The sequence below is a fragment of the Hoplias malabaricus genome, chromosome 12, assembly GCF_029633855.1.
Source record: "Hoplias malabaricus isolate fHopMal1 chromosome 12, fHopMal1.hap1, whole genome shotgun sequence".
Lineage (NCBI taxonomy): Eukaryota > Metazoa > Chordata > Actinopteri > Characiformes > Erythrinidae > Hoplias > Hoplias malabaricus.
In genome coordinates, this window is record NC_089811.1 from 33726881 (window position 1) to 33749477 (window position 22597).

Below are 22597 nucleotides of genomic sequence, written 5' to 3' on the forward strand. Positions count from 1 at the left end.
CCAAAACCAATATTGCTTAATTGCTGAACATTGTGGCTTTGTGAAACACAGCTTAGACGAATGTAAAACAATATGAATTCACTCAATGTTGAGGGAAAAAAATAAGCAACCAAACTGTAATCTGCATCTGTACAACAAATACAAACATTTTTAAAAATGCAAATGCACTTAAAAGCGAGCACATATAGACCTTATCAAGCTGTTGTACTTGACTAACTGAAAGATGATGGAGAAAAAAAGTTGAGTTGTCAACTGAAACAATGAATACAGTTATAAAATTCCTTTATAAAGGAACTTCAACACAGAGTGCAGTAAATGATGCTGGCTGTCCCCAATCAGCCATGGTTCAAGAATAAATAAAAAGGAGCAAGAAAGTAGTATTCATTATTTCTTTTGGTTAAAGATTCAAACAGCATTTTCCTCTTATTAATCTTTAAAACATACCCTTATTTCAAATATTTTAATTTAATTAGCTTGAAGCATTACACAAAACCAGAATTAGTTGCATCAGGTGTTTTAGGAGAATGCTGTAAGACAGTGGTAGGGCCAGGCTTAAAAGTGTTATTCTGAGAGAACTCTTTGATTTAGAAATAATAGAATTGTGTTCTGTCAAGTCCTTTTCTGTTTATGGACATGATGCTTTTTGGCATTTCCTATTGTAATACTCACCAGCTTAAATGTCAACACTTTATAGGTAACTGGGTCTTCTACAATCTTCTGAAGGTTAGCAGCAACTGAAAAAACATGTGTGTAAAATGCTTAATCATACACATAAAGCTACCCCTGAATCCTAATACAAACACAGTACAGATGTATTTGACATGAATTAGCCAGCATAAGAGGAATGTTAAGGCAGATGTTACATTACCAATTACAACATCATGTCCATTAACTAGACCGGCAGAAAACAGCTCCTGTGAAACGCCATCAGCAGTATCTACAAAAAGAGCACACGAAAACACAACCAAGAGACAGAAAAGGGGTAAATAAATTCATAAATATCCTTGAAAAAATGCACTATGATTAAATGTACTTGTTCATAAATATATCCACCTTCTCTTCTCTTACAGTACAAATGTCAATGTTAGTTCATGTGGCTTTTTTAGCCTATACACTACATCTATACACACACACACAAGCAAAATGCCTCATCACGCCTCATCAATGGCCGGACCCATAGGGCCATAAGGCCAGCCAGATGCTCAGATGCTAATGTTGTGTATTCAGAACAGCTCTTACCTTGCCCTGGTGTGAATTCAAACCGAATGTCATTCAACTCCTTCCTTGAGTTCCTGAGAGAGAGCGAGAGAGAGAGAAACATTTAATGCCACCACCTACTGTTTAAGAGTCAGCCAAAGAGAACCAGGCATTTCTGAGATACATGCAGTAAACACAAGATAAACAACAAACGTCATATCATTTTCATAATCTGTATGTCAGTGTACTGACATGTGGATGTGCAGTGTAAGTGCACTAGTTTTCTCTAGAACATGCTTCATGTCATGCTGGTATATGCACAATATTACACTGGAAAACTGTAACCTGTCTGAAAGACCCATACATTCAGGAGAAAAATGAAAGGACAAATCTGCAGGTCTTCCCTTAATTTGATTGATCTTCCTACAACAAATAGCATCTAAAGTAGAAATGATGCATAAAATATGATGGCAATATTTAAAAAGTATGAGGAAAAACATTCAGGTTGTTCACCGTTTGCAGTCTTCCTTGAAAAGCAAGAAATGACAATGTGAAGCAGATGCATATGAACTTCGAGGGGATGTCTACGATTGCAGGGAAACACTGTTCTCTCTGTTTTATTTACTTTTTTTTTTAAATGTTCATCTATTTTTAATGTGGAACAGTATCTCTGAGAAAAACAAGACTGTTTGTACATGGCTGAAGTTTTTATTCACTGTCAGAATTACCACAGAATTCCATGTGTAACTCAATTTGTTTAGTTATAGCATTTTAAATTGGAGACATTTCCAACTAAAGTTGTCCAAAACAGCAAACATCAGTCAATAAAACCCACCTATGGGGCAGGAATAGAGCAATAGCCTAATCTCATTTCATGCTTTTAAAGGTTTGGAGTTCTCTCCATTGTCTAAAATACTCAAGATACCATTTTTCTGCCATGAGCAGAGAGAGAATATAAGGCTAGCACGCTGTTGAGACACATTGTTGTTGTTGTTAACATATTTACAGACACTGGGGCTTCATAAACACATTAGACTGGTTCAGGCAGAGAGACTGGAGAGCCAGAAATTTTTAAAAAGTGTAATTTGATGAAAATCATGAATGTTGCCTTTAAGGTCACTACAGCAAACATAAGGTGTGAGATAACTGTGTATTTCAATAAGTATGCATTCAATAAGCTGGTGACCGTGATTCCTTACACAGTCCTCTACATACGAATGAGTTCAGTTCTGAAAGCTTTATTCGCAAAGTTCACTTTGTCCAACAAATTTGCCTGGGCATCCAGCATTGCTTTTTGTATATGCAACTTCATTAAAGGCTAAGTGCATCCGTTTTATTGTGTTCCAAATGAGTCCATCACTGCTGTCCATCATCTGTTATTTTATCGTGCTGTCTGACAGCAGCATGCCAGAACAATAGGGAAAAGAAGAGTTATAGTTGCTCGTCTTACAAGGAGCTAGGTGTGAAGAGCACTAGTGGGAGCGAGCCTGGATGCATGCCCAGCCATTAGGTTTGGGGTTTGACTCAGCGTTAATTAAACTTGGCTCAATAAAAGAAGGCAGGGTTGCAGCAGTAAAGCAGAGCAAGACCAATCACTACACCAATCACCAGCTTATACACTCCACAACTGTATTCTTTAAATCCCTTGACATCATCAAGGCCTGGGGCTAATCACTGAGGAGCTGGTTCACCAATCACACCTAAATATTACACAACACACGCCGCAATCAGTCAGAAACAGCTGGTTATGTATGAAAAATTAAATAATTATTTCTCTGTTGTGCATAATGGCATGCTGTTTCACTCACAACTCTGTTGTTGCAGGTTCAAGCTCTACATTTTGGAGTAGTATTCCCCCCACTCTCCCTCCCTCTAGAAAAGCACTCATAAGAAATGTCTGGTCTGATAAGAACTGATAATCCTCAAATATTTACTGCATTTAATTATTCTCTTGATAAAAACAAGTTCACCTTCAAATTACCCTATGATTGAATGTAGAATTATACATGTTGCCTAAAGCCAAACTTTTGTTCAGAAGGAGCAGTGGTTTAATGCACTGTGCTACGTGTGTTTTATCAATTTATGAGAAGCATTATATATGAGATGGACTAATGGTCTAAAGATGGTAATTAATTAATTTGATGTAACCATGGTGCAGATGTGACACACGTCGTAAAGATACGGCATTGTTATATTTCATATTTACAACACAGTGAAACACAAATGAGAACATGCTTTGGCTATATTTTCTTCACAAACCCATTGGAGTAGTGGCTGTATCTGAGAAACTAGGCTTTGTTTTAAAAAAAAGACTACATTTACTTCAGCAAAAGGTTGAATTTCTCTTATATTTTTAATGTGAGAATGATCTAATTAACCACAAAGATGTGTTCATGACCTTTATCTTCACCCATCTTTGCAGAGGCTTCCAGTAATTAAGAAGCCGGCTTTATTTAGCAGATGTTGTTATCTAGAGCCACTTACAATGAGCGAATATAGCATTATGTATTTTGCCTAATGACTATAATTGTGGCATTTTGGCTGCATGAGGAATTGAACCTCCAGTCCACGATGCAACGGGCAGTGCTTTAATCCACTACATTATTTGGGTTTGATGAAGAGTGGAGACACGTTATATGAGTGAGTATCTCAGTTATCAACCGTAATCGTCAATATAATTACACTAGTGTGCCAATATTTCTTTTTAATTTCACCTTGTTTTTCCCCCCCAAATATATCAAGACCCTGTTCTAATACAGTGCCTTTCCCATAGATTAGGGCCTCTGATATATTAATGCAAATTCAGATTCCTTGAGAACCCACCTAGAGCTTTAGGTGATCAGTCTTACTATTCCCCTTGCTTGAACACCACAGTACACACCAGCCCCTGACATACTGTGGACTGCTCTAAACCCTGTGAAGTATGAACAGGCCTCTTCAGTGAAGCATGGCAGAAAACTGGCACTTACTGACTGGCGTTTATGATGAGCTGCTCTCCTGTAAGGTTGCACAGTGCTAAGGCTGATCCTCTCTGTTTTGATTCAACATCGGCTGGGTTTTTGCCACTGCAAGCCTTGCTGGACTCATGGCCTCGTAAATCTCCCACTTGCTTTCAGAGAGAAATCTGAGGGAGTCTTATAATATGCACAGCCTCGCCTCGCCCTTTGCCACGGAGACAATGAAGGGACTAGCGTCGGCACTGCTGCTGAAAACAAGCCTTCCCTTCACGCTCTACTTGGGGGACGTTTCAAAGAGGAAAGGTGACGTGGCTGTGCATCTGAGCCACAGCATGGAGCACTTTTAGAACTAGCTGCAGGAATATGGCAGCTCTTTGGAGTACACCTTTCAGCTCATGACAATGGAATTGTTTTCACAAAGATTTTTGCTTTTCTTCTGCCCATCAAAGGTGTTTAACAGGTCACTGGAGGAAAGCAATTAAGCCAGGAGGAAGCTTTAATAAAAAAGACATTTAAATGACTTCACTATCCTTCGATTGAAAGCTAACGAGAGGCCCCTTCACTTGGGCTATAAAAGTCATGGCCTGAATCCAAACAACAGCTTTCAGCATGGTATTGTGTGTATATGACCTGGGTATATGGCATATTCAAAACTCCATTTGGCAAAATTCTAATCTAGTAATAAACAACTTGCCATGACGCACCATAAATATGCTCCTTACCTTTCAATTAAACGTTGTGAATATGACACAGTGCAAAGACAAACAATAGTAATCTGCATGATCCTAAATTAAATTTCAAAACAAACTGTGTTTATCTTGAATTAATATGAAAAACATCCCACTCTTTCATCAAATACAGAAATGTAAACCCATAACTCTCTTCAAAAACACAAAGTTCCACAGAAAATCCTATCAGAAATGTACACTCTTAAAAATAAATGGAAAAAATAAACTTGAGAACAAGTGATGGATGGTTAAAGTATTAAAAAAATTATTTCTTAAACAAACATAATTCTTTATGGAACCAAAAGTGGTTCTTCTATGGTATTGTTCAAATATCCCTTTATATCCCTTTCATTTTAAATGTATATTACACTGGATTACAAAACAATAATATAATAAAAGGGAAAAGGTGTACCTCAGCCTGTTAGAGTGTGTACTGATGTTGAATATCTCTGTCTGTATGGACTTTTGACATCACTAAGTAAAAATAAACTAGCTAGATTGATAAAGGTGGCAGGGAAAATAATTGGCCGTCAATAAAAGTCATTAGATGTTCTCTATAACAGAGCATTACTTAGGAAAGCCACAGCAATGTTTACTGATCCGATGCATCCTCTTCACGCTGAGTTTGAGCTACTCCTTTCAGGCTGACGCTATAGAGTGCCTTTGTTGAATAAAAGGTCTATACAGGAGCTTTTGTTCCTAAAGCTATCAAACATATTAATATATATATATATTATTAATCCTTACTATCATTTCGATTCATTGAATTACGTCTGTATTGTGTTGTGATTGTGGTGAAACCAAAGAAAAAGTATCTGCTTTGGCAGGACAGTAAAGCTTTATTCTATTATTCTATTATAAAAAAAATCAGCAGCTTCCAAGTCAATTTGTTCAATTCACTGGGAAAGTGCTTGTATCCTATTTAAATTGCTGAACACTCAAATATCTGCTTGGTGTATAATCTGCAGCACTTTAGCCGCTGCAGTTTAAAAGCAAATACACCAAATGAAAGAGGCAGCATCACAAAAACCTCAACAGCAGATTTGATCAAATATACAAGGTCTAAAATGAATATTAAGTTTGGCAACTTAGACTCACAGTGAAGTATATTTTGTATACAGCCCTAAATATTACAATATAGTCTGATCAGATGTCTCTTTTTTTATCTTCTTAAAACTGAATAATGAATAGCGATAAAAAGCTGATAATATTTGCATATGAATATCACATTTAAGATATAAATAGGCACTCTAGCCTCAGGTCATCAAGAGTGTGTGTGTGTGTTGTGTTGTTATACTTCACTGATCAGTAGTTTAAACCTCCCCTCCAGCTGTGCTATTCTACCCACCACACTGATTTAGCAGATTGACAGTTGCATTAGCTTCATTTCCCCCAATCCCAGATTACGCTGACAGCACTTATCACTGATCTCATTTGAGTTTTAAAAATATCCCTTACTACCACCCACACGCTGTTAAATCCAACGCTGTGGTGACAGTTTAAAGAAACGGATTTTAAGCCGAACATGCAACGTGCGCATCAGAGTAGGCATAAGTTGATGTAATGGCTCTGACTTTGGGATGCACTGCGGCGTATGGGCGACAATGTGGGCTGCAACCTAAGCTTCTATCCAAACACACACTTTAGGATTTAACTTCTATCTTTATTTACTAGCACACTAGCAGCACATCAGTTACACAGCTGACAAGCAGCCATCTGCAGGAGCGCGAAGTGAAAATCTCAGCCGACAGAGGAGGGATAAAGTGAGAGAGGCTCTGTGTGTTATCTGGCATGAGTTGGAGAGGGCTGCCGAAAGCCTGTCATAGCCACATCGAACTTACAGGCCCTGAACCTTCCATCTCAATGTACCTACTTATTCTACCTCAGAAGCAGGTGCCAGAGAGACACAAAAAGAGATAAAGAAAGACAATGAGAGACAGAGAGAGTCAAAGAGAGAGACTTGAGCATGGGTATGAGCATTGAAAAATCTTAGGGACTACTAACTAACTTGAACGGTGTAAGTGAAAAGGTCCAAACAAGTGTGTAGACTGAGGGTGGGAATCACTAAAGACGCCAATATTATCACAAAACCAGAGCCATATCATGATTCTGTTTTCTTGTTTTGTAGATTTGTGTTATGTACTGCAAATCCCACATCGCAATATACAGGGGGTATACAAAGTAATGGAAACAACACATTAAAGGAACACTATGTAATATATTTACCTTAAAATTTCAGCTTCAAAATTACTGTGATACGTCACTGACCTTTAATAAAGAGAACTGAGCCTCTGACATTGCTACTCGGGGCTCAGCACTGCAGACACGGCACCATGAAACTTTTAGTGGAGGGTAGGACACCAACTCTCCCTCCAACTCCCCACTGATTTCACAGTGCTATAAATATGAATAACACTAGAGGGAGCTCCACGAGCAAAAAAAATCCAAATCTTACAGTGGGTTCATAATCATTCACGGTTTAATGAGATGCCTCCCATGTGGGTAAACTTTGGAAGGGATTGGAAGGTTGACTGTAGCCCAACTACAGTTTAACAGCAGTGACAATGACATGGTACAGGCATGGCAGTGTGTGATCAGTGTATGAGAACAGTCCCTCTATCACAATATTTATATATATAGTTATAGTCTCCAACTGTACTTTTAGAACAAGGAAATTGTCTGTAATAAATGTGAACAATAAGAGTATACAGGGTATAAGGGCATAAAAAAAAAAACAGCTACCTTTGTGCCTGCTACACTGACCAGAGCACCACACCCCCGCACTAACATGCCTCCCCTGTTCACCACTGAATCATCACTGTGCTGTGATTCACATTCTCAGTTCTGTGACTACGTGCTCATTCAACATTTCTTCTGAAATCAAGTGTATTTACGAGAAATTTGTCCCCTTTTGTTTCTGTAACACTGGGAAGGATTTACACTATGTGCTGGAACACTGCTTTGATTTGCTTGCATTAAGAGATTTGTATACACTTGAAAGTCGGTGTCCACAATCCATTTATTTGCATATTTGCCTTTGATAAAACTACAGCTTTTACCTAATGGAGATTCCAACCCCACAGCACCAACACTTTTTAGGTTTTACAAATAACAGTTGGGGAGTTAACACGGTTGAATCTGAGCATAGGGTGAAGGTTTATATTTACACTGAAAAGTGTAAGAAAGTTATCACCAATGTTTAACATTTGAAGTCTCAAATTTGGAAGGTGGATTTCGTTGTGCAAGTGGTTCTGCTCTCAATGGGAGTCGTTTTTTATTAACATTCTTAAGATATTCACTATAACTATACACACACTGTGAAGTTATGTGGCTGAGCAGAAGGTGTGAATGAACAGAAAAAACACCATTCAGTGCATTTACAAAGGAGTTGTCCATGTCACATCACAGAGAGGTCAAGCTTTCCATCTGTAGGCAATGATAATGGGCTAGAAAAGCAGAGAGAGAGAGAGAGAGAGAGAGAGAGAGAGAGAGACTAAAACATATGAGCACTAGCAGCCCCCAGGCTTGAACTGTAGAAGTGACGTTTGTTTTGCTTCCATTAGCCACTGAATCAATTGTGAGGTGGGATGGAGGGCCTGTGGTCCGGTTCTGGCCCAGAGGTGATATTTTTAATCCTGCAGTCAGTGGAAATTGGCTTTCTGCTTGTTGTTTTCCCTTATTCGTGCTTGCTCATGCTTTCAGACCCTCCTGTCCCTGATCTCTCCGATTATGTTTCTTATCAGATCCATTGTGCTGAGCACTCCCTTACTACCACTCTGAAAACTAAAACAACAACAGCACTCCACACAGCCCAACCCTTCTCATTATTTCTTGCAGAAGAATAAAAAAAGTCTCATTTGATCATTCCAGCACATTTAATTATTTCGCCCTTCAGTGCACTCTGTTGTCTCCACAGAACAGCTAACTAATCAGTGCGAAAGACGCTTTAGGACCTCCCAGAGAGCAGGAATTTCTAACTTTACTTAGAGAATCTCATTTAAATCTACAACAATATTCATTCATTCATTCATTCATTATTAGTGATGGTGACCAATCACAGTAACTTTACCTGAATTTTATAATACTTGCTGAAATTGTTGGTGTTTAACAACAGATGAAAGAAGCAATGTGTATTACTAAGTCATAAAAAGACTAGAATGTGTCATTAGAGACTAAGAAAACATTCAAAGCTGAAGCACTGCCATCTCTAACAGTGTTTTGGCCTGAGATCCCACCCACCGCCCAATCCTAATAAGGTTTACATAACCCAGGTTGCCAGGTAAGACACAAACAGCCATGGAAGCAAGCCAGTGAACAGGGATAATGTTATTTTTTCTAAATCCAAAATGCTAAAATACTGGAGGAAATACTGGCAATGTATTTAAAACATGGAGACAGCTTAGAGTCCTGCATGACGTTAAGAAGGGTGCAGATTTGTCTATTTTCTCTTTCACAGGTGAGCAAAGCATTTCTGAAAAACAGACGTGTATGCATGAATATAAAACTGTGGTTTGAGAGTTTTAAAATAAATACAGTGAGTAATACAAGCAGATTAAGTGATGTAAACACAGTATAATGTGAGTTTTTAACCAATAAAGAGAGGAATACATGTTGTATTTCAAAGCTAACGTAGCCTTGCTTAGTTAATGTGGAAAGGAAAACTCAGCTGCATGGCAAATAGTGCCAAAAGCAGCCTTGTAAACGAACCCACAGAAGGTGGAAATAAAGGTGTGAATAAGAAAATCATGAATAAGAAGCAAACACCGGCTCACTGGCTTTTAAGTCAGAAATAAAGCTGGTAAATACAGGAAAGAGATTGGCAGCTGCCACACATTTTGCCTTTCATTAGCGAAGGTAGATATTTTAGTGATGTACACTTTTCTATGTAAATAGGCTGATTATGGCACATTCTTTTTAGACATTATGGTTCTTGAACTCCTCCTTATGTAGGTTCAGTTTCCCCCAACATAGACTTTAGGTCTGGGGAGGAGGGGGATGTAGGTAGAAAACTCCACTGTTTTGAATGTGAAGTGTAATACCCATTTTAAACACTTGCTATCAGTATTATGCTGATATTGCTGTTATATACAGTGGAACCTCTACTAACGAACTTTCCAAGATACGAACCGGGCATTTGAATATTTATAATAATAACCATGACTCTAGAAACGAGCCAGCGGCTGGAAATGGCCACTGACCCCAATAGGCGAGTCTCCCAGCGCCCAGACTTGAGTGAGCTTTTAAGATTAGCAAATTGTAGCTTCAGCAATTTAGCATTAGTGTAAATAGCAGACATCGAAATTCGTGCTAAGTTAAGCCGTATCTACGCTTCGTCTCCCCACGTTCACCCGCCTACTCTCCGTTATTCCACCCACCCCCCACCTATCGTCATACAGCCAGACTTTCGGGGTGGGGGCTGGAACACATTAATTGGTTTTCCATCATTTTAAATGGGGAAAATTGACTCGAGAAACTAACTTTTCCACTTACGAACCGGGTCACGGAACGGATCAAGTTCGTAGGTAGAGGTTCCACTGTACGCTGATATATACATTCATTACGTGAGTCATTTAGGCACAGCGACAGGAAGTGAAAATGTGCGCTGCATTCAAAAGGTTTGGAAATAAAATATCAATATCCTATATATATTTTGAACAATGTCAGAATCTTGGTGAGTTACAGTTGTTTACAAACGTTCTTGTTTGTTTCTTCTGAATGTTTGAAATATAATTTGAATAAGAAATTATTATTAATTTAATATAATTAATATTAATATAAGTATTTTTCAGTGTGGGCAGCACGGTGGCGCAGCAGGATAAGCACTGGGATTGTTGAACTGGATAAGCACTTACAGATAATGAATGAATTAATGAATTAATTTTTCAGTGCTATTTTTTCCATATCGCCAAGAATATCGCTATCGCCAAAATACCTGGAAATATTGTGGTATTATTTAAAGGCCATATCGCCTTCCTCTACTTCCCAGTCATAGACAATCCCTGCTCCACTCACTTGCTGTGTCTTCATGTGATACAACATAGCTAAATTAATTTTCGCTAAATAAACATACTGAAGACATAGACCCCTTAAGGGAATTGGAAAAATAAATAATGAGTGTATTAAGAAAGAATGTGGGCATATAATTTTGTGATATTTCTGAAATCGGTGATATTCCACAGTGGTTATTTCACAACACAGGCTCATGAAGGTAAGTCAATGCACTCTATTTACTGTCATCATTATAACACCTTTTTTAAAATGCCTACAATGCATCTACAGCGGAGGCCATGGGTTGAGGTGCTGCATGGTGCAAACAACTGTCAAAAAGTCAAAAAAATAAATAAATAAATAAATAAATAATACCAGAGAGAGATTCCAGCTGATCTCCGATCTGTGAAATGCAGCTAATGTAATTCAGCCTCCACAGAAAAAGGTATCACTGGAGCGCATCAAATGTAATGTGATGCTCAGTCAACCATCGACTGCATAAAAAGGCTGCTTATACACTAGCAGCAAATAAACAGCTCTGCATATGATTCCCACACAGACAGGAGGTGCGGAAACATCCACATCATATTTTTACACAAAAGCCGTCAAAAGCGATTGGCCAAACAGCGGCGTGACGGGTAATGGGAGCTGACAGAGCTCAGTGAAACCCATTGAGCATGATTTGTACGGCTGCGGGAGTGGAAGTGCCTTTAAAATCTAACAAGCCTGATAAAAGAAGTGAGAGTGGTCTGTGCGAGTGTGTGAGGGGTGGAACTTTAAGTGTAGATGTGGACTAAAATTATAAGATCTAATTAAACAAATGGCAAAACATGAGACAAATACCATATAAGCCCTGCACAATTTGTTAATCCCCCCTTACAATATTTCAATATATATATATAATATTTATTTGTTACTATTGGTTTAGATTTAAAGCACTGTTTACTGTTTTTCCTACTGTACTACACTTGATTCAGCTCATCAGTTAGCGAGGAGTTGAATCATATGCTCTCGAGAGGAGTAAAAACACTTCAGGTGGGCTACCCACGATGCAACCTACTGCACCTGTTAACGGTTTATTTTACTCCCTCAATGCTTTTAGCACAAACTCTCTAAAATGTTCCTTTAAATTATTTCCAACCACAGTATGGAATCTATTCCTAATGTCATGCCTCTAACTGATTTAACAAGTGTTCCACAGCTCAAACCTATTTAATCCTACTGAAAGCATTTTAAACCATGTTTTGTTATTTTATCTTATTTGTAGCAAGCTGCTCCAAACACGATGGAGCAGTCAACGTGTAGAATTTGGGATGGGCCTAGAAACTAAATTAAGCCATAAGTCACAAGACACAGTTACTCTGATGTTATCACAGCTAAGGGATGTTCTAAAGGATGATACAAAGCTGAGTTTTAGTAGTAAACACTTTTGGCACTTTCAGTTACACCGACAAGTGCTGTTTGGGCCAGACATGAGCCAACTTTCATGAACCGGGCTTGAACTGAATTATCGCACATGTTGTGTGGGCTAGACGTGAGCCAAATATCGATTTGGCCCAGATTTGGTCTACAACGCACATGACATCTGGCCCATATAAGCTAGATCTCTGGCTGAACTGAGGCAACCAGACTCTCCCAGAGACGTCACCGTCATTGAAACACACATGTGGGCCATAACAGAACTGGAGATGTGCTACGTTTGGGCCATACCTTCATTGCTATTTAGATCAAGTCCTTATTTATAAAAAGGCATTTAAATTTTATCCTATTGATCTATTGGTTTAGAAAACTCAAATTATTTATACATTTCACACTGTTATGCCAGTAGCACACCACTGCTGCTGTGTCAGTACTTACACTTAAATTAATATTTGATAAATCACAAATTAAACAGGCATTTCTACTTAAGACACTTTTAAGATCAAATGTATAGATGATTAAAAAAAAAATGAACGAGGTCCCTGGTTCTTACATCATTTGTCAACCAGTCCATTTGAGTAGCATTTCATTCCATCAGTCCATTTACAACACACTGGTTTTTACTGAGGAAGCTGCAGTAAGAAGCAAAGGGATATAGAGTATTTTACAATGGTTTTGAGTTTGTCTCGGTTAATCAGTTATTAAAATCTGTTTTATAAAATCAAATAAATATGCAAACAAAACATCTGAGAGGTTTGCATATAAAATATGTAAAGAAACAAAACTAGGAATCCAATAAGTAACCGTTTTAAAACATGTCTTTCCTATCACTGGGCGAAGGGTGGAGTAAACCTCACTGTAAACAAAACAAATCAAAGTCCCCATAGGCCAACTTTAGGCAGCTGTGCCATAGGCCTAGGTCCCATCCTGGCTTTGGGCTGAGTGAAGCTAAAGAGGAAGTGTGTTACTGACAACCTGGAAGGAAGAGGAACAGTAACTGGAAAGGAAGTCTATTCATTTGCAGGTGAAGTTCAGAGTAATTACACTCTGAGCACATCTCTAGCTGATATTTCTAGAGGGAAGGGGCTTTGTGCACTGAAGGGGAGCTTTATGAGAATAGAAGGGTTTGTAAACATTTGTGTACCTGTGCGTGTGTGTGCATGATTTGTTACTGGAAGAAGGTGTAAGAAGTGTGTTTGTTTGTTTGTGTGTGTGGGCACAGTTAGAGCACTAGAGTGGGACCCTGGGAGGAGTCAACAAATGCTGTTATCACATCACCCCAGAGCACAATACAAAACAGCCACAAGTCTGGCTTCACTGGAAAACGACTATCCAAAAACATTCTTCTGTGTAATCTCTACTCAATGTGTGCGCGCATGCATGTGTGGGTGGTTTGCATGTGTGTGTGTGTGTGTGTGTGTGTGCGCTTTTGCCATCCTTCCATTTTCTACAAGAGAAAGTAATACAAATAACACTATTGTTTTTTTTTTGTTCCACTGTTGGATATTTTTGAAGAATATCCAGTGTGAAAGTGTGATTATATTTTTATTTGTTTATTTATGTTGCCCCGTGTGTTCAGTTTTCTTAAAATAAAAAAGGTCCAGATTGGATGAGGCTGATGTGGTTTGCAACAAAGATGTGATGCTACAGGCCTTGGCTGTGACACTCTGGCTTTTTAATTTATGCTACCATTAGACTGCACAGAAATAAAGAGGATCGTGTAATAACCATAAATTTGGTCTTTCCAGAGAGAATACTCCCTCTCAATCGTTTTCTCACTTTCTCTTCTTGCCCCGAACCTCAGCCCCGTTGGAATATATCACCTATTATCTTATCAAATATATAAAAAAAAAGCTGCCATCCCGGTGACTGCCAACTGAATCCTAATAAATTTCACATTTATATTTTCATTTTCATTCTGCAGCGCAGCTCTTGTTATGACTCATAGTTTCCAAAGAGCTGTTCCTTTCTGATGTGAAGACAGAGAGCTAATCACACAGAAAAATGAGTGGAATCAAACAATCAACAAAATGGAAGTCTACCTGCATACTAATCAGTCATTTCACACCAACTCTCCTGTTTAGATTTCATTCACTCATCTCAAATCAGTGTAGAATTTATCTTCACTCCATCACTGCTGCATTAGTGCAGACAGGAGGTGCTGCCCATGTTCTCTTGGTCCTCAGAGTGCACAGTAGGTTGAAAGAAATTCAACAGATCAGCTACTGATCTGAAAAGAGCTTTTGGTTTTCCTTTTATGCCTTAAAACTGAGGGGAGAGTGGTATGATCGCAGACAGGGCATTCTCCACCCAGAGCGCAGTATAGCAATTCAGAACATCCAGCAGAGCGTATCACTCTAATTTTAGGCACTTCCTCTCCATGGACTCTCGACCAGACCGAGTGAAAAGGATCGTTTGAAAAGACGCACACGCACACACACACACACTCTTTAGCACACAAAACACAGCTATTAGGTCGCTTCAGAAAGCCAAGATGCCTAAATGGTTCTGACTATTTCCATCTTTTAAGAGCTGATGAAAGCCTGATGAAGAAAGAGTGGAAAACCAAGCACTTTGCTCACCTTAGCCTCAGAACCATGTTCACAGCACTCTGGGCGCTTGGGGTTTTTTCCAACGGCTGAACCTTGATGAGAATAAAAAACACCAGTTACTTTTTAAGATCAAAAACAGCACAATTACTCATCTTCTAAACACTATTTGACATCTACACAAAACACACCAGGATGTGACTACTCTGTCCTTGGCCTCCCCAAACCACATGAGCACAATGTAACCCAATAAAGACTGAGAGTCAGGGACGGTGGTGGATGAGCACATTTTTTGGTGGAAAGGCAAAATAGTCAATATGAGTTTTGAATTTATTTTTGAGAGATACATTTGACTTATTGTGTAACATCATTTTGCAGTCTCCTGCACTGCAGTGCTTGAACTTCAATGGGTTCTGTACACATCCTTGTGATTGTCTACCTCTCGTGTTTGACTTGGCTGAGAAAACGGCAGGGAAATGAAATAGAAAGACAATAAAGAATGAGAAAAGCACTGAAAGAGGTGTAAATAAAGAGAGAAAGAACAAAGAAGAGAAACAAACAATAAAAGAAAGAAAAGCTACTGTTGCCATGTTATTTCTGCTGCAGCCCTACTATTTCATCCACAATGCTTTAAAACCTGACCACACAGGCCCACAGGGCAACAGCCACGGGTTCCGTTTAAACTCGCTACGTCTCACGCCAATTTTCACAAACAGAAATAACCTTGGCTGCTGTGAACAAACAGAATACATAGTTTTGTAGCAAAGAGCTCACCTTTGTCAACCCTTAGGCTTGCATTTGATTTATAGCTGTGTGTGAACTTACAAACCCCATTTCCAGAAAAGTTGGGATGCTAGTTGGCATAAGAAAACACTGTGATTTGTTCATTCTCTTGAAACCTACTCTAGCTGATACTGACCAACCTGAGCGTATTTTTTAAAAATACACATTAAATACTTGATGCCTGCAATACACTCAAAATTTCCAAATTTATTGGTAGGTTGTTGCACTGTTTGGTTTTCACCAGTTGGTTATAAAACAGAGAGTTTCCTCTTTAATAACCATGCTTTGCCTGGACCCTAATAGCACTTAATTGTTAAGCAGCAAATCTGTTCTTTCAGATTGCAACCTACAGAGCGTGAAGATAAAAGCCATTCAAAGGGCGCTAGACATTCGCCTGGAAATATATCCATCTTTTTTTTTTATTTAACAATTATAATCTAATGTCTGTAACATAAGTCTATGCACATGGTCCTGTTGCACACACACACATAGTTAATAAGAAACTATAAAGCTTGCATGGGATTATGTGCATTATGGTGTGGATTAAGTATTGAGATATACAGATCTCAGGATTGGAACCACAGAGTTCTTGTGTAATCTTCAAGGCGACTGGATGCTTTTTATAATTTAAACAGGCTTATGGCGGAACCTCAAAGAAAATACAGGTGACTCATCAGACATCATTTCTATAACTTCTGATGAAAGTGACATTAATTATTAAATTGTATAAAGTATCTGCTGTTAAACCTAAGCAAGTTGTTTTCTTTCCAGATATATTTCTGCTTTATCTACATCTTACTTTCATTTAAACCTGAAAAACAAATGCAGTTCTAAGTCGAAAAAAGTCAAGACTGTATCCTCTAAAAAGCAGCAAATCAAACAAGTTATTTCAGTGAATGGAAACGGAAGCAGCAGCATTGTTCAGTTAAAACCTAAACTGAAGGTGGGAGCTTTGTGCAGTAAAGAAATACATCCTGCAGGACTCCAGCTATGACTATTCCGTGACTCGCAACCATAAGTTTAATGCATAGTTCTTGCATGTCTAAACATCTACACACACCTAGCTGTACTCAGATCCTGTGAAATGGACTAAAGACGAGAGATAGACAGAGAGAGCGCGAGAGAGAGGGGAAGGCAGAAATTAGATGAGAGATCTACGTGAGAAAATGCTATTCTATATGTAATACCAAGAAGACCAAGTGTGGTAGCAGTGGTGGTCCACTTTGGTTCCCTGAGTTATTGAGGCTAAAAGCATCCCTCCAGGCCTGTACAGCCTGCAAAGCCTCTCAGCAAGGGCCAGCAAGGTTAGTGAATCAAGACAAATCACATCCACTTCTGCACAGTGCCTACCTGGGGATGCTGAATGGACAGGCCTTCTATAGGGACATTGTTGGCATTCACTTCCCCCTGCAGAGTCAAAATGGACATCAGAGACTGAAAGGAGGAACAGTGAGACATACCTCTCCCGCTCCCACCATCAAGTCCATATTTTCTATTCAGCTGTTAGGCAATGGTTTCTGAAAAAAGCCTAGCCCAAAGTCATGACATTTTCTAATCCACTGAGAGAAAATGTGAATGTTTGATTGCCACACACACACACACACACACACACACACACACACACACACACACACACACATACACACATACACACATACACACATACACACACACGATGGAAATGCATGAGCCTTTTCTCATTTTTAATAATTAGTGTTTGTCCTCTGCGGTCAAATATGCTACATTTGTACATAATTTAGGTTGGTTTATCAGACAAACAATTCAGTCCCACGACACTTGTAATTACATTATAAAACAATCCTTCGGCGGCTAATTAAAACAGAGATGGCCCAAGCTTGTCAGACAGGGGTGCTTGTCTGTTAGGCCTCTTTTCATTCATGTTTGGACATTGATAACCTTTTTCGTCGTATTTTCCTTTAGCGTACTACACCCTATATACCCAGTACTGACATGTTAACTCAAACTGATAACATTTAAATGTCTATATGGCGAGAGGAAAGGTCTACTTACATCCTGGATTTCGTCTTTGACCCTCCGTGACTGAAACGCAATTAAAAGACAGGATTATATTATGTTCTTTTTCTCCCACAAAGTATGATAGACAGATGTAGCTATTTGTGTAGGAGTGCAATCAGCAGCGGTTCATTTGCATTTTGTAATAAACAATACACAGAAGCAATGCGTCTCTAGCCTCATTAGTGCTCGCTGATTTGCGACTCCTTTGCTGTGGAGGGGGTTTGATTTTTATTTCCGACTCAAGATGACTGAGTTATACATTTCTCATACACCAATCAAAGGCACTTCTCAGCTTTGATGATATTGTCTCCTTCTTCTTCAGCCCACTTTAAACCCTGAACAACAGTCTGGCACAACAATGTACACATCTATGTACGAACGGTACTGAGAGAGAACTAAGGAGTACATGGAATATAAGAGAGAGGACTAGATCAATGTAAATGAGTATAAAAAAGATAGTAACACAGTCATATTTATTTATTTTCACTCTATATAGAGTGGAGCATACATTTTATATCTGTAAATGTGCCAGACAAGTCACATAAAATGTATACAAAACAATTAACGTAAACGAATGTGCCATTTATGATACCGTAAGTGAAAGACATAAAATAGGGTCACACTTACCCTTCCTTGATTGACAGCTGCTTTACCTTCTTCACTCTTTTCATCCATTTCATCATCACTCCATTCCCAGTCTCCGTCCTCCGTCTTGTGCAAGTGGCCGCTTGAACCAGGCACTCGTCTCACCTGAGCAAGACACGCATACTTATATCAGTACTTATATCTCACAATCCGCTAGTCAGTTGAATCTTTTGTTATTACACAATTTTCTCCTGAATTTAGATATTGCCAGCTCCAGCCACTAGCTAGGTTCCCCCAGTCACGCGTGGTCCTAAGCTGGGAAGGTGAAGGCTAGCACATGCTTCCTCTGAGATATGTGAAGTCAGCCACAGCATCTTTAAGAGCTGCCTTCAACACATTTTCAGTTGGCAGCTCAGTGAACTTGGGAGGAGAACGCTAACTGTCCAGTTTCTATGTCAGCTAACAGACATCTCCACATTGGTTAACATAGCACTGAGTGATGGTGGGAAAGTGAGGGCAACCCTACCCGAAGAGGAAGAGAGATAATGACCTAGAATCTCACAATCTCCTGAATAAGAGACAGTGGTACAAGTCTGAGATGTGAATCTGTAAGCTGGGAGTGAACTGATTTGATTTAAATCCAATATTTGTGATTAAAAAATTATTAGATACATTACACTGTGATTTGATTCTGTAATTAAATTCAGCAATTTACAAAACATTAATAATGCCTATAATTAATGGACATAGTCTTTACTTACCTTAATTGCATAATTCATAATTAACAAAATAAACAAATGAGTGTGTGTGTGTGTGTGAAATAAAGATAAATGTTGACCAATAATGAGACATGTTTCAAAATAAGCCTGAAAGAATGTGGATATCCCTCTTAATTATTGACTTCAGCTGTGTCAGTCAAAGCTACTGCTGAGAGATGTATAAAATATGGACACTACCAACATGGAGAGCCATTAACATTGGACTTCATGACTTTACACATAGAACTGTCATGGGACGCCACATTTGGCATCCATGTCCATGTTTAAAATATCTGCCAGAGATCTACTAAATCTGGCCTGGTCAACTGTATGTGCCTTAGACTAGAACAATGCAGTTCCCTATGAAAACTCCTAGAAGAGGGTTGGTGAGTCCTCATATGCTCTTGGTCATCACTCACAGAATTCAAAACTTAATCAACATCATCAAAATAACAGGGCCTCTGTGCCCTAATAAAACAGCACACCAGTGGTGAACAGCTGATCACACAAACCTATGATCATTATGCACAAACACCAAGTGTTGACTGGAGAGGTGTAAGGCATTCTTCCAATGGACTATAGAACAGTGGAAAAGTGTTGCCTGGAGTGTTGGGGCATGCTTTAATATCTGACAGTTTGATAGAAAATTCCAGCATAAGCAGATGCCAAGGGAACACTACCAAACAGAATGCATAGTGCTAAAAGCTAAGTTAAAAACTAAGCTAAGTTAGCACAAAAGGTAAACGCCCTGGTTTTTCAGGGATTGGGCTAAGCTTTCTATATCAGATGGCCAATGTTAAAGCAGTGGAATGCAAAGATATTGTACACAATTATACCCTTCCAAGTTTATGTTAATATTTCAGGAAAGGCCCTTTCCTGATTCAGCAAGATTGTGCCTTTGTGTACAAAGCGATGTACGTAATACATGGTTTATTGAGGCCTATGGCATATTCTGGAATATCAAAACAAGAAAGGCATTTCCATTTATGTATTTTGACAAATGCATGAGCAAAATATCCCATAGTCACACTCCAAAATCTTGTGTAAAGCACTCCCCGAAGAGTGGAGGCTGTTATAGCCTCAAAGGAGGAAGAGGGTTTTTGATGAAGCCACAAAGTGATTACTTCAGAGAAAACGTCTGTTGAGTTAACGCCAACACACTGCTGATCATTTGTCTAAATCAGCGGTTCTCGATCTGGAGCTCACACCGTAAGCACAAGGTTTGTTGATTTGAGAGTTCTGTTTAACCTGTGTGCTGCGAATACATGGCTTTGGTTTTGTTCACTTTCTTAATTTTAACACCATGCTACCCACATGAGTGAGCGCTGGGTGAGGAGAGGCGTAAGCATTTAACTTATCGGCCAACTTGAATATCTTTGTGTGTGCTGAATTATGTGATCATTAACTAAACAAACAACTAGAAAACGGGATTGGAAAAGTCAGAAAAAAATAATTGAAATAACATCAGCTTCCTGTTGATTTTTTTATGATCAGCAATGTGTTTCATAAGTCAATTGTGCGCCTTTCCTCCTGCGATGCGTACACTTGTAAAACAAAGTCTTGCACCACATTTTACACAATATTACATGTATTTGTTTCCATAACACTAACGTTTGCTCAAAAAGAAGTTTGGGCTATTTTTGCTATTAAATTGTAATTTAAAACATAAACGTGCACGTATACGGTGGCGCAGCAGGTAGTGTCGCAGCCACACAGCTCCAGGGGCCTGGAGATTGTGGGTTTGAGTCTCTCTCCGAGTGACTGTCTGTGAGGAGTTGGTGTGTTCTCTCTGTGTCCGCGTGGGTTTCCTCCAGGTGACTGTCTGTGAGGAGTGTGGTGTGTTCTCTCTGTGTCTGTGTGGGTTTCCTCCGGGTGACTGTCTGTGAAGAGTGTTGTGTGTTCTCTCTGTGTCTGTGTGGGTTTCCTCCGGGTGACTGTCTGTGAGGAGTGTGATGTGTTCTCCCTGTGTCCGCGTTGGTTTCCTCTGGGTGATTGTCTGTGAGGAGTGTGGTGTGTTCTCCCTGTGTCCGCGTGGGTTTCTTCTGGGTGACTGTCTGTGAGGAGTGTGGTGTGTTCTCCCTGTGTCGGCGTGGGTTTCCTCCGGGTGACTGTCTGTGAGGAGTGTGGTGTGTTCTCCCTGTGTCTGCGTGGGTTTCCTCCGGGTGACTGTCTGTGAGGAGTGTGGTGTGTTCTCCCCCGTGTCCGCATGGGTTTCCTCCCACAGTCCAAAAACACATGTTGGTAGGTGGATTGACGAGTGTGTGAGTGAATGTGTGTGTGTCTGTGTTGCCCTGTGAAGGACTGGCGCCCCCTCCAGGGTGTATTCCTGCCTTCCGCCCAATGATTCCAGGTAGGCTCGGGACCCACTGTGACCCTGAACTGGATAAGTGCTTACAGATAATGAACGTGCACGTATTCCGTGTCCTGCTACTACTGGTTTTAGGATCAAACTGGCGACCTTCCCATTTCTCTGACTATTAGGGTTCAGCTCCGCCTAAGTGCTGTGTTAATTTGTTCAACTTGATTGAATTAAGTAATTGACTCAAACCATCAATGCAGCTGAATGAGAAGGAAGTGTAAGCAATGGAATGGAAAAAATCATCCACTACAAGCTATTTTTTGGCCATGGGGGGGCTCCGTATTTATTAACTCAGTATGAGAAATTAATTCAGCTTAGAACATTGTCACAATTACATCGAGAACCTACGCCAATTTTGCACAGTTGTTCATCAATAAACCCAGAATCTCAGCAAACCTATCAAAATCAATGACTTAGCGGCGGCTTATAGATGAACAGCTTTTAAAGCCCCTAGAAGAATAGCTGTAGAGAATTTCTCCTCATTCTGCTGTGCTAAGCTAGGTTCGCCTGGAAACTTGTCCATTCAGTCACTTGTACTTTATGAGAGCAGTTTTGTTCAGAGAGCAGATTGAATGAGAAGCAAAGATACATTTTCTTTGTTCAGCTTAACCTTAACATGAACCAAACAGAATCCATCTTCAGAGAGACCTGCTCAGAGAACTCCGCTACATTTAAGCACGGCCTATACTGTATTCATGTGGCAGATAAAAAAACAATGTACTTTACTCAGAGCCAGCCGCAGCTAAGATGGAGGCAAGAACCTAGTTGCCTAAAGAAAAAGAACATGTTTCTTTTCTCAGCATCATGCTCTCCATCAGAAAACACCATCAGGTCAGCATTCGCTTGCCTTTCTGCTGGAACCTTCCGCAAGCTAATGTATAAATAAACAAATAAACATCACTGGTTCATTTTCACAAACAACATCTGTGAGCTGAGTGTATGAATAACATGAGAGGGCCAGCTGCCCTAAGCACCCCCCCCCCACACACACACACACACACACAAAAAAATACAAACACAAACAAACAAAATGATTTAAAGCCTTTCATGTGCCAAAACACCCAAATGGATAATGGCTGTAGGCAAAGCAAATTATTCACCGTTATTATTCAGTCGCCCTCTAATATGCTAAAGAAATGTAGAACACACAAACACAATAAATAAAAACAAATATGTTGCAACTGCTAAACAAGTAGGAAGTAATCAGTGAAGGACAAGAAAGGACAGTGATGACACA

The 22597-nt window shown here is 39.4% G+C and overlaps 1 protein-coding gene across 1 annotated transcript in view; it reads right to left on the reverse strand.

The window, feature by feature from the left end:
* The window catches only part of stk39 (serine threonine kinase 39), a 46801-nt gene that overhangs the window by 8229 nt on the left and 15975 nt on the right, over nucleotides 1-22597 (reverse strand). Inside the window, exons 11-17 of the mRNA XM_066686436.1 lie at nucleotides 18286-18408; nucleotides 17653-17682; nucleotides 16972-17028; nucleotides 14872-14933; nucleotides 1240-1292; nucleotides 869-937; nucleotides 670-734 (exon numbers count right to left, since the gene is read on the reverse strand). Of these exons, the coding sequence (XP_066542533.1) occupies nucleotides 670-734; nucleotides 869-937; nucleotides 1240-1292; nucleotides 14872-14933; nucleotides 16972-17028; nucleotides 17653-17682; nucleotides 18286-18408 (459 nt within the window). The remainder of the gene's footprint in view (nucleotides 1-669; nucleotides 735-868; nucleotides 938-1239; nucleotides 1293-14871; nucleotides 14934-16971; nucleotides 17029-17652; nucleotides 17683-18285; nucleotides 18409-22597) is intronic.